Source organism: Durio zibethinus, chromosome 6, assembly GCF_047325235.1.
Source record: "Durio zibethinus cultivar Kanyao isolate XHJ-2024 chromosome 6, ASM4732523v1, whole genome shotgun sequence".
In the NCBI taxonomy this organism is placed as follows: domain Eukaryota; kingdom Viridiplantae; phylum Streptophyta; class Magnoliopsida; order Malvales; family Malvaceae; genus Durio; species Durio zibethinus.
The window spans coordinates 5436000-5450945 of NC_143167.1; the positions used below are offsets into that span (position 1 = coordinate 5436000).

Here is a 14946-nt window from a genome sequence, read left to right on the forward strand (position 1 = left end):
CCAATATTTCAGGGAAGTTGAGACACTTCAAGTTCGCAAATGGATTGGAATGATCACCAACTGAAAATAATGAAAAGCAGAGGGCCAATATTGTCATTCAAGTGAACTTAACCTGTTCGAATTTCTATCTCTGGTCTTTCGCAGATTTTTGTTTCTTTGGTTCTCCTTACAACTTGGAAGAAAAAAAAGTACTAAACAAACTTGGTTTAGATAGAGACTCTATGGTCAGCTAAACAACAATGGCGACAACAATTCTAACGCTTACTTTTCTCTCTTCCACTTATTTCTTCAATACCCAAAACTACTCCAAGCTTTCCTCCTCTGCTTCAACTCCAACTTCCATCAAACCCATGTTGAAAAGCGTCAAAGTCAAAGCCATCAAAGAAAAAACCCAATCTTCATCTGTCGATGAAGTTACAAACAAGTATGGGCTTGAAGCTGGACTATGGAAGGTACTTAATTCTCTTTTCTCAATTAGTTACAATAAGAAAACCCTTGGCCTTCTATCTAATCTTTCACTAGTTTTTTTTCCTTCAATTGTGTATTCCAATTTGTTAAGTAAAAAATGGCTTCACTTATATTAGTTCACAATACAAAAACTAAACTTCACAGAAAAGAAAAAGAAGCATTTATGGGAATTTTGAATGCACTAGAAGAAGCTTTTATCTCCTGGGGTGGTGGAAATTTTGTATTTATTTATTTGTTTCTACATTTTGACATTGATTAAAGAGACATGCTGTTGTCTGATTTTCTCTGCTGATTTTAGTTTTTGGTTATGATGAGAAGCTAACTTCTGTCAATTATTTATGTATTTTGTGAGTATCTGAAGATATTCAGCTCAGAGGAAGAAGGTGAAGAAATGAAATCAAAGGGCGATCAAGCCAAGGAACCGGAGAACCATTTATGGGTTACAAATTACCATTAGATGGAATTTCCAGGTGGGAATCTCAACTGATGCAACCGGAGAAAAAGTTGGGACCTTTGCTTTGGCATATGCTGCACACAAAGCTGCATCTCCTATAAGGTTTCCTCCAACTGTGGCTCTGACTCCCATTGTTGCGAGTTGGATAGGAAAGAAGGTTGAAAAGTGAAATGTTTGGGTACTTCCATGTTCAATGCCCTGTCTAATCATATTTAGTTTGCAAGTAAAATTTTTTTTTTTCTTTGGTGTTTCCATGGAGATTAGAGTTTTTTTCGAAGCTCCAATATGATTTTAGTTGATTTCAGTGTGCTTGCAAACATGTTAATTGCAAAGACTACGATTGATTGGTTGAAAACACACATAAGATTGTAATCATGTAAAACACTGAGCCTAAATATAAATTTCGGCATCCGTGAAACATCACATATCAATCTACATATTCTGTTAATGATCAAAGGAGCTGAATCTTTTCAATTCATCATATTTCACTCTTGGTATAAAGTCGATCCTTAGTCCAAATGCCTCTAGCAAGTTTAATGAATCACTCATGCACGACCCCTCTCTGCGACAGGAAATCAATCTAGGAGTATTGTGTGATTAAATACATTGCATGATAGTTCTGGTATGTTGCTGCTCAAAAACAGCCTTGCCGCGCACGGAACGGAACATCCCATACAAGTTACATCTTTATTTCCTCAAAATTTTGCTCAATACAGTTTAAACAAAAAAAAAAAAAAAAAGAGGTACATCAGATCATTTATTTGCCATCATATGATGTCTACATGACCCTATGCCAGTCAATCTAACAAGATGTGCTGGTTGACGCAATAAAAGCAAAAGAGATGGAATATTATACAGGGAAATAAGTCAGATTAAATATGACCTTATTTACTACAACATCACGTAGATCATTTGTAGTATTACTTAACTGTACAGTGATTGTGCTACCTACAACTTTGAGGAACATCAAGTAGCCAACTTTTGCAAACTTGGATGCCAATTTCCAAGTACCATGAATGCTCTCAAGACAAAGCAAGCCAATGAATCTTCAGTTTTACTCTTGCAAATACGCTTTCACCTCCCGGTTGAATTAGCAGATGGCACTTCAGTTGCATTTGATGGAGGCGTTTGGGGATGTGGCGCGCTAACAGCAGCCATGCCACAGTCCTCACGAAGCGTATCAAACTCGTTCCATTCGACCCCAGCTATAGTTAAAAGAGTCATGGAATGCAAAATCATGAGCAAGAGAAATAAAATTAACATTAATCCGAGTACATCTAAGTAGAGGATACATTCAGTCGGCCACATGTCAGTGATGCTAACACCAGGATCTGATAAAAGCCAATAATCAGCATCACTCTGCCAAAGAAATCAGGAAATGAGTACTCATTAACAATTTATCAAAAGAAATGAGGAGTTAAGAACTTCATCATATGAGAATTTTGAAATGGTCAATCAAATCTTGTTTTCAAGAAAAAGAAAGGAATATGTTTTCAGAAAGCAAGCCCCCCTTCAGTAAATAATCAACAAATTCATAAGTTTTAAGGTATAAAGACTGTTTTCTTAAAGCTTTTTTTTTTCTTAAAGCAGCAATATCCCCACAGTAGAAGAGTTGAACTTACATCAACATCTGAGGGAACAATCTTCATGATGCCACTCACAAAGTCCTGTGAGGCATTAAGATCTGAGGACATTCTATTAGTATCTTGGCCCTCCATTTCAATCTCCTTCCCTCTGCTCTCCTCTGTTACCATTGTTGTTGCTGGGTTTTCATTCAAGCATGAAGTTGATGGAAAGTTTGGAGGCTGATCTACACCTTGTATCTCTTCAAATTTCTCCTCAAATTGACTAGGATAGCAGAGAGAGAGGAATCCTCAGGAAAGTTGACTACTTTAATGCTCAGATGGACATTTGTCCTTAGCACAAAGCTTTTCCCATGCAATAAGAAAAGATCAAAATTGCATGCAAGGATACCAACTTTTAACCAACAAGAAGTGGTACCTGACAAGGTAAACATCTATAGGACCCATTGAGCTTCTGAGGACAATTCTGTATCTCCTCTGGGGATAGTCTACAGCCTCCTATAAAAGGAAAAGGTTGCAATTATGATTGAACATAAAAATATAAACCACATGTTAATTCTTCAATCCTTTGAGACTACCTCATCAGGATCTGGGACTTCCAGAGTGGTTCCATGTGGAGCTTTAATAGCTATCAGTGTTTCATTCTAAACGAAGGCAATAAAACATATAGTTATAAGCAGAAAGTAGAAAGCATCCCTAGCATTAGCAATGCCAGGTGACCTTACATTTACCAACTCAAAAACATTAATAATTTGAGCAATGAAAAAACCTGGAAGCAGGGTAAGCTCTTGATATCTTCCTCGGTGACAAAAAGCCACCTGGAAAAGATGAAATGAGTTAAGTTGCTCTGCAGAAATCATGGCAAAAGTGTAAAAGTAATAATATCTTGAGTGGGTAAGCGAAGATTTACTTTTGATTATTTTCATCTTCACTGAGTACCCTCAATCTTTCTTGCATTTCTCTGTACAATATAGATACCTCAGTAACAATCCAGAGAATGAAATCAATGTAACTGAGATACAAGAGCAACGTCAAAGCAGCTTAACCTTATTTGTTCATCTAATCTGCGTTCCTCAATAGAGAGGTTCTCAACCTCTGCCTGCAAGAATGTTACCATTATGAAGTTTTCATTACAAACTTAGCTGATGAGAAACAGAATAGGTGTTTGATCCATCATTTCCAAGTCTTGTACTTATTGGTGCTGAAAATTAACTGAATACGACTCAACAAAGCTTTATCATATGTGCTAGAACATTCAAATAACAGGCCACTGTAACTTTCAAGCAAAAATTAGAGGCCAAGAAAGAGAAAGAGAAAGGTACAAAACTGCCAATGAGAAGTATAGACAAAGATGTCATGGCTTTTGACAGAAGTCTGGTCTGAAATAAAAGCAGGAAAGAAGAACATTTCCAGCAGCCTAAGCCAGCAGGTTAAGGAGGCATTGATGGATCCACAGTCATACAGCATATTGGTTTCACCAGAAATTATTGATATTGTCTTTTCAAATTTCAACTGAAGAAGCACTTCCATCATTTGAGGTGGAAATACAAGACATGTTGAATTTAACACGGTCAAAAACAGCAATAAAGCAAAACAGAGAGCAGCAAAGAATGAACCAGTACATGTCCATGCACCCAAAAGAAGAAAAAGACACAGAAATTGGATTAATTTTCCAGTAAATACAAACACTAAAAAACAAATCATAACAGCTGAAGCTTAATCCATCAAAGAAACAGCATTTCAGTTAACAATTAGTCTACAATTTCATGAATCATACCTGCAAAGTAGCAACATTCTCATCAACCTCCCCTGGCCTTGAGACATCAAGCCCCCTGATATTAATTAAAAGATTAGTGTTTTATTAACTAGGAAGCCAATCAATGCCAATAAAGTAGAGAAAATAAGATATAGATCATACTTCCATTGAATTCTGTTCTTAAGTTTCTTTTCTATGAGACCAATTCCTTCAAGGACATTGGTTATGTCATATATTCTCCTCTTTTGCACCTGTAGGGGCAGAAAACTATCACAAAATGGAATTGTATGATCTGATTGTTTGAACAAATAATGAAACAGTTACCTCCAAGGTATCGGCAGCTTTATTTAAATCAAGAATACCATCTTCAGCTTGTTTAATCAAATTGATGAACTTCTTTGTCAAAAGCCCTGAGTCAAATTCGAAGGACATTATATCATCTTAAGATTTACTCACTCAATTCCAAAACAGTGAGAAACAATGCCAATAATAATTTAGCCAATTAGCTTCTTTTAGAATAATTTGAAAATAAACAGCAAATAAAGTACACAAGGGAAAAACAAGGCTACCTAAGGAGCTGTCATAACGACAGGGACCTGCAGGAGTGAGATTATTGCCAGGAGAACCTGCGAATTTTCAAGAGTTTTCTCATTATCTATATCACCTTTTATTCCTTTAGCTTCAGTGGAACTAGGACAAAAGATGATTTTGCAAGTAAAACTTGAGGATCTACAATGACCTGTCACTAAGTAGGTACACAGAAGAATCACACAAATCACCTCAGCTGTCTAACTTGCATACAATACTACTCACCAAGATTTGAAGCAGGAGTTTGAGGACCAAATTTACTACTTTTTGTTAGCCTTGATGTTTTTTGAGCCTTTCCCCCTTTTCCTGACACAGGTGTCTGGAGAGAACTGCTAACCACTTCAGTGTATCCTTGAGGCATTGCCCACTCACCAGACTCAACTTCTCGATCTACTACATCACTCTTCCTCTTTAACTGATATACCACATAATATTTTCAAATAGCAATTAGAAACATGGGCAAATACATTTTGTTGCACAAAATTAATCAAGAAGAAAGAAACTTCAGGCTCCATTCAAGAAAAGCATAATATTGGATGATAAAAGTAAGTTGGCTGGAAAAATATATAGGAAATTTATTTACAAGAAGTAGAACCATGCACCTAGAAAGACAGACTGGGCATCTGCATTTGCCGACATCGTCAAATCAGACTAGAACCTTCAGATAGGACAAAAACTGAACAAGGGAAAAAAAAGGGTATATTTCAACCAAGTGCAGTAGACAGTTACGAATACCCAATTGGTAAGTTAAGATCAATATGCTCTAAACTAGCTCAGCCCTTTTATGTGAAACAACAAGCATCTACATCCTACAAAACATCATGATGACTAACTTGTTCATAACAAACATAGCACCAATAACTGAATCTACGGTGATCCTCCAAACTGAAAGAGCATAATCATTAACTACAAACAAAAATTAGTGCCTCCTAACAAGCAACAAGGGTGAAAACTATTACCTTTCAACCAAGTGCAGTAGACAGTTTCTATTACCCAATTCGTAAGTTAAGATCAATATGTTCTAAACTAGCTCAGCCTTTTTATCTGAAACAGCAACCATCTGCATTCCACAAATCATCATATGACTAAGTTGTTAATGACAAACATAGTACCAATAACTGAATCTATGGTGATCCTCCAAACTGAAAGAGCACAACCACTTGCCTCCTAACTGAAAACTAATTGTGAGTGAATTGAAGAATTATAACCTTATTATCTTTTCATTTTATCATAAGATATTACCTAAACTTTAAGAGAATTATTGTAAATCTATGCTTTCTTACAAACAAGCTCAATCAGCATCCTCAAAGGGACAATCATTTAATTAGCATAATGACATACTACCCTTATGCTATCCAAGTTTTCCTGAAAATTTTGCTGGAATCCCCCAATCCTGGTGCAGTCTGAAGAACGGTCTAGACCGTTAACAAAATCTCAAAGACATTGGTAAGCTCAAGCTTCCATCAAAATTTCCTCACAGCCTGTCTGTTTCTTTCTTGTAGCATTTTACATAAAATTTCATCATTTATTGGATGAATAGGTGATCTTGAAAACTAAACAGGCCTCCAACATTTAGCTTAGCCAATTGAGCATTATGCACTTGCATTTTCACCAGATTATGTGGTACACAAATTTTACCCAGCAACAGTATTCTGATATCTTGTAAAGTTGCAATCAAATTATGCCTTCACTTAGTGAAATTAATTTTCAGTTAGCAAAACTTATAACGCTTTTCAGCATCTTAGCAGCTATTATTGGAAATCACAAAAACCCACGGAAACTTGAGAGGCTCTAAATTATAATGATTCCAATAGATAAACTGTAATTACATATATGATACATGAAAAGAAATATGTACTAATAATAATTTCACCAAGTCTAAAGTTACCGTTACTGTCAGTGTTTTGATTATGATAAACAAATTATTGGAGAAGCTTCTCACTGTCATAATTCTATATGTATTTAAAACACCAAGAAACCATTTAACTTTTTTTGGCCACAGTTCAACTTAAACGCTCCTTGTAAATACAGCGACAAACAGTTCAGCAGAAAACGTGTAAAACTTTGTCCCTTTATAAGGTTATGATAAGTAATAACCTTATTGAAAGTAAGCAAGATCAAAGTGTTGAAAGTAAATGATTCTCACAATTTCCTTCAACCATGACCCTTGGTCTGCAGACAAAGAATACTCTAACAGTCTAACCTACACACACAAAATCAAACCTGTAGCATGATAAATTTGTACCAGATCTCAGCAAGAAAAATCAGTTTTTAATAATTCTGCCGGCCTTCATCTATACAGAAAAGCACCAACCCCGAATTTGGCTTGATTTACTTACTAGGCGCAGATGTTATGTGATGGTGTAACCAAACAAAGTCTGCAACAGAATTAATGGAAATACCAATTAAGCAGATTTTACTTTCAATTGATAGATGTCAGACCAACTGCATCTTTCTGAAGTCAAGAAGTAAACCATGTAGAAGAGCTTAATGCACATGTCAAAACCTTTCGCACCAAAATCAATTACTAAAGACTTTTCCACTATCATTAACATTAAATACCTACTTTCCTCTTAAATAGTCTTCCCTACAAAACCAACGCATAAAAATCTATTGACAAGTTTTTTGGAGCACAAAATTGGCATCATTGATGACTACTTACCTTGCTAAGGTTACTGAACTTTCCAAAAAATATCTAGTAAATCCCACCCATCCATTAGATGCTCATAAACAACTTGCAATGACTCTTCTGAATCATGATTATCATTGTGCACCCTGCAGGAACTGTAGTTTATTTGTTTTCAAATTATGCACCAGCCATTCATCATAAACCAATCAACTTGCTCAAATCAAGCAACTGAAAAGGCCTTCATTGCAATGACAATGACAGGCATCTGTGATTCAGCTGACTTCTCTGCCTGTTTAATTTTCATCTTAACTGAAATGGATCTTTCCTGAATATATTGATAGACTGAAACTCTGTTCTTTCCAGCAACCCACCACCTCCAAAAACCAATCTATACATCTATACCTTTCCTGCAACCATCAAAAGGAGGAAGCTCTATTCCCCAGTCAACATCAAATATAGTATGTGACTCGCATAGCTAAAGTGACACATGATGGATAGCTTTCTCTGTTCACCATATTTATCAATGTTTCTGCCCCTTACATGTAGAAAGAAGAGGTTATTTTCCAGATATTTTCCAGAACCCTCACAAAATCATTCATGATATACATCATGATGGTAGTAAATCTTCTTTTATTGCTATATTCCAATCACACCTAAACTTGGATGCGAAAAATGGCTTCTGAACGATATTCTTCTTAATACTTCCAGCCAACAAGGACATTTCAACCAAGTAACCAAATTCTTAGTTTTCATAATTGTCAAAACCTTTAACTTCAATATCTCTCTCATATGTTCAAAACACTGGTTGTAAAAGAATTATCTAAGAAGGAAGAGCCAACTAAGTCAAACAGCCAAATCTTGAAGCCAGAATTATTTAGCAGAAACTAATTCTTCAGAGTGACGAAGCTGAATGGTCACATGTTGCTCAGAAAAGAAGGTAAAGTACAGTTATAAAAAAAGTCATACTAACATTACAAGAAATTGTCACATGATGAATCTAATAATAAAAAGCTTAATATTGACGCAAATAACCCTTTGTTTAAACAACCGAAACTTCTAGAACTTTTACTCCTCACAACACTATTGATTCCTATCAGCATTACAGATTCACAAACAAAAAAGACAAATGAGTAAAATCGACACAGGTAAAGTGGGCTGTTACTTGCCCAAGGAGCAAGTTTTAGCCAGCTTCTACTTAAACCATGTTTGCATGAAGCTGCAACGTTGTTTCTAATTCTAATGTGGCAAACATCATGACCAGAACCAGTAGTCTGATGACAGTCAAAGATAATTCTAGTAACAAAATTCTGAATAAGCCAGGGCATTTACTCGAATATCCAGCAGTAGCGCTTTAGGCTTTAGAAATTTGATGTTTGAGCCTGCTTTTCCCTTTTGTTTCGTTTTCTTGTTCAGTCGTTGGACTTCTTTTTCTTCCTGGATTCTTCATTGAATTTCCTGACTTTATATTTCTTTTCTGGATTAATAAAATCCTATTTATTCAAATCAAACCTAATACCAAATTAAGGCAATAATTAACCCCATCATAAACCAATTTCACCAAAACCCGCCAAAATTCCCAATTAAAAAAACCACACAAACCCCCAATCAACTAAAAGCCGAAATAAAGTTTCAACCACACAATTTTCCCCATAAATTGTAATTCCAGCTACTAAAAATCAAAATTCATAAAATTCATTCCCCAAATCACAACCAAATCAGATCTCAACAAATCCCCATGATCAACAACAAAAATAAACCCTTAAATTAAAAAACTTGAAACGGAGGACAGAAAAAAACCTACAGGGGACTTAACGACGATGGCTTCGGCTTCTTGATCGGCGATGCGGCAAGGCTCAGTTGAAGCAAAGCGGTGATAGTCGCCTCCAGGAGCCACAAACGACGGCTTCATAGAGAAATGTAGCTGTCGTTTCAGTGAATGTTGATTTTGCTGTTGTTGCTGAATTGACTGCTTTAATTGCTCCGAAGCTTGAGAACCCGACATCACATCAAAACTAAAAATTAAATTAAAAAAGAAAAGAAAAATGAAAGAATCTGAGAGTTTTTTGGTGTTTGTTTGAAGGAAAGATAAGGAGGGAAGGTAACGGAATTATGGGAAAGGGGAGCTCTTACGGTGGGAATTGAGAGTAGATCTGGTGTTTGGGAAGAAAGTAAATGAAAAAAGCGGGAGAGAGAAAGTGAGAACAAAACGAGGGAAAAATAATAGAAGTAAAAAAGAGACACTGAAGGAAGGGAGGAAATATTGGCTCGGATATAGATGTGGAGGGAAGCAATTATAATTAATTATTTAATTTAATAATAAATCATTAAATTACAAAAATACATTTCTCCGTTTAAAAATACACCATAAATACAAATTAAATTAGAATAAAAATAAAAATTTTGCTTAAAGATTTCCAAAAGTTGTCATTTTATATTTTTTATCTTATTTTATTTGAGAAATTCCCGCCATTTAAAAAAAAGCCATAATTAAAAGGGTCCTTTTTTTGGATTAATAACAATTTGTTCTTTCTCTCAAATTTTACGAAATTAGAGATTTCTAGGCCGTGATGAATTGTTTTTAACCGCAATATTACCCGACGAAAGAACGGTAAAAAAAGTGAGGTTTTAGTTTTAAAAAAAAGGGTAAATTAATTACACAAAAAGAAATAAAAATAAAAATAAGGAAAAAAAATGAGGTTCGAATCGGCGATTCGCGCCTTTAGTTTAGGGCAATAAAGTGGGCGATTATTTGGCGCGCATAAGCTCACCAACCGAAACCCTATCTGTCACTTTCCACACGATTAGCCGCCCGCGCCACTTAGTTAGGGTACTGTTTGGTTGGTTTATCAACGTTACGCTGGAGGAGGTTGAGTTGAATGTTGGATCCAAACAAAACTAAAGCTCTTTATTTTTTTTATTAGAAATTTTTAGATTTGGTTCTTCATGGATAAATTTAAGCATCTTTATTTACGTCGAATTTAAAAAATTTATGATATTTTTTTTATAATTTTCTAATAAATTCAAACTTGAGTCAATTAAGAGAAGAAAAAACTTTTTATCAATCAAGCCGACGTTTATTCATCATTTTAAATTATTTTAATTACACATTTTTTTGAAATTATTTATTTTATCACAACTTCTTCTTTTTTTTTAACTTTATACTAAATAATTTCAAAATATAATTGTTGAGTGGAGTTAATATTTGAGAGAAAGATTTAAGTGAAAATCATGAAATTTTTTATTAAAAATAATTTAATAAAAATTAAAATTAGAAATCAAAATTAATAAATTGAAAAATCTTGTTGTATAGCTCAAAATATATAAAGTTTAAAAAAAATTAATAAAATTATATATATATTTTAGATATAAATTTTTGGTAAAATTTTTAATAGAATTTTTTATCGTTGAATAAATAGTCATTAAATTTGAGTTATAAATAATCTTTTTAATAAATTTTTAAATATTATTAAATTTTTTTGAATTTTATTAATTTATCAATTTTAATTTTTATTGATTCATTTTTAATAAAAAATTTCATAAATTTCACCTAAGAAACTTAATATAAATATTATAAGCAATATTAAAATTTTGACATATGTCTTATTTTATTTTTAATTTTTTAAAACATACCTTAAAAAATATGTGTTACTCTCTTAATTTTGTCTAAAAATTTCATTATCAGTATATTTGACAATTTTTTCATTAAATGTTCCTTGGATTTATCTCTTAGCCATTTAATTTTTTTTGTTACATTAATAGGGCAAATCTCTGGTATAAGTAAGGAGAAGGAATGGAGGTCTAATTCAAGACTAAACCTTTAATGTTCCTTCAAGTATTTTTAATCACTAGACTTAAGGATCATTTAATTTCTTTTTAAATTTTAACTATTTTTTATTTAAAAAATTTTAATATTTGATAATCCTAATTTCAATTTTTCTTCTTTTTTTTTTCCCTATCATCCTACATTCAGTTTAAAAAAAAAAAATTATCACATCCACCGACATAAAATTTTTAGACTCCCAACGTAAAATTAACCTAATAACACATATTTCTTAGGATGTAATAATAAATTAAAAAAAACATATAATAACTTCTTAATTTTACTTATGAAATTAAAAAATTATATTGTCTGTCTATAAAAACGAACTCTTACTACTATCAATTTTAATGAAGAGGATTTGCATCTCATGAGTCAAAAGCAACAAGTCAAACCAAAATCATGAAACCATCAATACGGAATTATGAAAGAATTTCCCTTCAGGATCTGGTCCACGTTGCAAACATGAGTTGTTACCATTTATAACAGAAACATAATTCATATAGCTAGTGTATACCTTCAATTTACCTTCCAATTCGAAGTTCATAAGCTTGAGATAGAGCAAAATATTCCTCCCTATTTGAATAAATGGGCCAGATCAATCTATTAAAAGAGAAATATAAACCTATTTGTATTTGATTATCCATTTCGAACCATGGATAAATGCTTGTCCCCTCAGACCATGAGGATGCAATAAATTTATACAAAGATGTACCTACAGCTTTGTAGTGACACTAGAATAACAAGAGTTCTTTTGACCTCTATCGAAATGACTGAAACTTGGAGTAAAAAACAAGAGATAGCATATAATGGAAATAACATGATCAAAGCTAATGCACTAATTTGGTGATTTTAGATATTTGAAATCATAAATTAATGCTCAGACCAGAGAAGAATCCATTGCTTCTTCGTAAGCATACTGGTCATCAAAGTAGCCTAGAGAGGGGGCAAAATTTTGTGCATCCTTTGATCCTCAAAGTGAACAAGTTGTCAATTGACATCCATGGACAGTGAATGCAATCCGACTGACTGCAGGGATTTGGACATTGCTTCTCTTCCAGATCATACATGCAAAGTAACCTCGTTGCCGCTTAGCCTTTTTTTACGTTAAAACAATAAAAGTAATGGCAAGGTCTCAATACTTGTTCCTTGAGGATCTTTCAATACATTCGCCCATTTTAATATTATACCCAAAATTAAACCATTATACCCAGAACAAAACTGAAAGTACTCAGCAGCAGCTCTCCCTTACAGGAAATGTAGAACAAAAAGCTCATGCTCTTACTTGATGACATATTGCTCCTGTTTTGCAAATTAGTCACCAAAAAATCCCAACCTTTGTCAAAAGAAAAGGCATGTAAGTAACGCCAAGAATATAGGTGGTAAACTGAGGAAGCTCTATTCATGAAAATTTTGAACTTTTTAAGTCTATTCAGTTGCAAAACTAGAAGTGTGCTTCCCAAAGTAACTATGAAGATCAGAAAACGGAACTCGCTGACGGCTGCAAGCAACATATCAATGAAAAAATCCGGTCACATCACACCCCCCATCGGGGACCCAATATGATCCCTCGGTGTTTAAACTGGAACACTGAGAAGCTAATAGCAAATCTAAGCATCTTGCAGCAAACAGGGATTCATATTCCAATCACTATTAACACCATGTTTGGTAGGACACAAAACCCACCACTCAGCTCTCAAATCCTAGTAAATTTCCTCTAACTTTACAATTTAAACATGATAATTAAAGATGGTTCCCTAATCCCCAATGATAATAACAATCATAAAAATTGGCTCAACAGGCATGAAGTTTTGAGTTTTTCTAAATAAACCTATCAATAAACAATTTAGATTAAAAGGAAAAAAATGTGCAATTTGGGCTTTTGAGAAAGTACTAATCAGGTATGTCAATGATCTGAGTAGCTGCCAACGGAGAGATGAGATGAGCCGGAGATGACAAAAAAGACCAGGCTCATGAGTCGATGGGGCCTTAAAACGATTTCTCTTTTTATGATTGAAGGTTGAAGCTGTGGAATTTAACCCATAATCATTGAAATTAAAAATCCAATTCTCAGATCATCCGACTGTTTGTAAAAAGTCCTCATTTTTGTTGCGACTGGGGCAAAAATACAAAATTTATGATTTTTTTCTAAATTAGCTTTCACTTACCACAATTAGCATGTTAATCATAACAAGTTATTTTAATTATTTTAAAATTTTATATTTGATATAATGTAAATATATGAATTTATACACAGCTAACAAATCACGTGGCAATATTTTATAAATATTAAAATATTAAAAAATAAATATATTTAAAATTAAAATTTTAATATATAATAGTTATATAATATATTAAATACAAATTTATATATTATAATAAAATTCAATTTTAAATGTTTTTAAACCAACCTTTTAAAGCTTGAAATCATTATACAAGGACTTCATACCACGTCATTTGTATGTCGATCTACTAATATTAATATGTTATATCATCATTTTTTTTATAGTAAATTTATCAATTAAAAAAAATTCATTTTACGTAATAAAACTACAAATAATTTTAATTTCATTTTGTTATAGTAACTTTAATTTGCATTTTAAGTAAATTTTAAATTGATTGATGTTATTTAATTCGTGACATCAAATTCAATCACATATTTTGATAATAAAATAAATAATTTTTTAATCTATTATATATTTTTACGAATGAAACTATGGAATAAATATTTCATTGATAAATGTTTTATTATAATTTAGTCTTGTACATAAATTAAATTTCTTTAAAATAAAAAAGTACATAACTTTTAAAGAAATCAATAGTATGAACTTATTAAGTGTACTTTTTTTGCCAAAAATTAACACTAATAAAAACATATAATTAAATAAAAATGAAGTGAAAATGAAAATAATTCACAGATAATTTTTATTAATATTTTATTATTTAATTATAATAAAAATTTATTAAAACCCACGCATATATATATATATATATAAGGGATGAATTAACTTACAATAGTATAAAACCATTTAATTTTATATATTTTTAATTATTGATTTAAATAAATTTAAGAGATAAGATTTTTTTTTAGTTATATATTTCATTCTTTTGGTTTATTGAAATTAATAATTAACATAAAATATAAAACATATTTTTTATAACTTAATCCATCTCTCTCTATATAAAAGCAATCTCTCAACTTCATCATTATATAATTTTTAAATTCAAGCTCCCATTGTCACTTATTAATTATCTTTCAATTAATTTTTCTTTTAAATTTTAATTATCGTTTAAAGTAATTTTTAAATTTATTAATAGATAATTGATTCAAGTGGTAGAAAAATATGTTATTATTATTATTATTATTTTTTACTTAAGTTCGAATTTGTTAGGCATCTATAAAAAAATAATTTATCATGAATTTTTTAGACCAAACGTGAATAAACTTACTTGTATAAACCTAAAAAGATATGCATTAGACATAACCTAAAAGCCCTTCACCATTAAATAAAAAAATAATCTCCGAATCTATTGATATTTGTAAGGACATCCAATTTGATGATATTTATCATCTTATAATTGGATGTTTAATAATATATTTATTCTAATTAAAAATAAAAATAAAACTAAATTGTTTACAATTTTTTAAAA

The 14946-nt window shown here is 32.2% G+C and overlaps 1 protein-coding gene and 1 pseudogene across 3 annotated transcripts; one reads left to right on the forward strand and one right to left on the reverse strand.

Moving 5' to 3' along the window:
- Positions 1-1689, forward strand: LOC149518375 (uncharacterized; annotated as a pseudogene). Its single transcript, XR_016342747.1, has 2 exons — positions 1-452; positions 830-1689. The product of XR_016342747.1 is annotated as an uncharacterized LOC149518375 (transcript).
- Positions 1591-9728, reverse strand: LOC111285008 (transcription factor E2FB-like). 2 transcript variants are annotated; one of them, XM_022874216.2, is made up of 14 exons: positions 9280-9728; positions 5075-5264; positions 4831-4887; positions 4586-4671; positions 4424-4512; positions 4283-4337; positions 3552-3604; positions 3416-3466; positions 3275-3323; positions 3084-3149; positions 2924-3003; positions 2545-2770; positions 2215-2281; positions 1591-2127 (listed from the first exon to the last, which is right to left on the reverse strand). In XM_022874216.2, the coding sequence occupies exons 1-14, from the start codon at positions 9478-9480 to the stop codon at positions 1997-1999; spliced, it is 1401 nt and encodes a 466-aa protein (XP_022729951.2). In that variant the 5' UTR covers positions 9481-9728; the 3' UTR covers positions 1591-1996. The 2 variants fall into 2 exon arrangements, with proteins under 2 accessions (XP_022729951.2, XP_022729952.1); XM_022874217.2 differs by lacking the exon at positions 9280-9728 and adding an exon at positions 5452-5527.
- Between the last annotated feature and the right edge of the window lie 5218 nt (positions 9729-14946).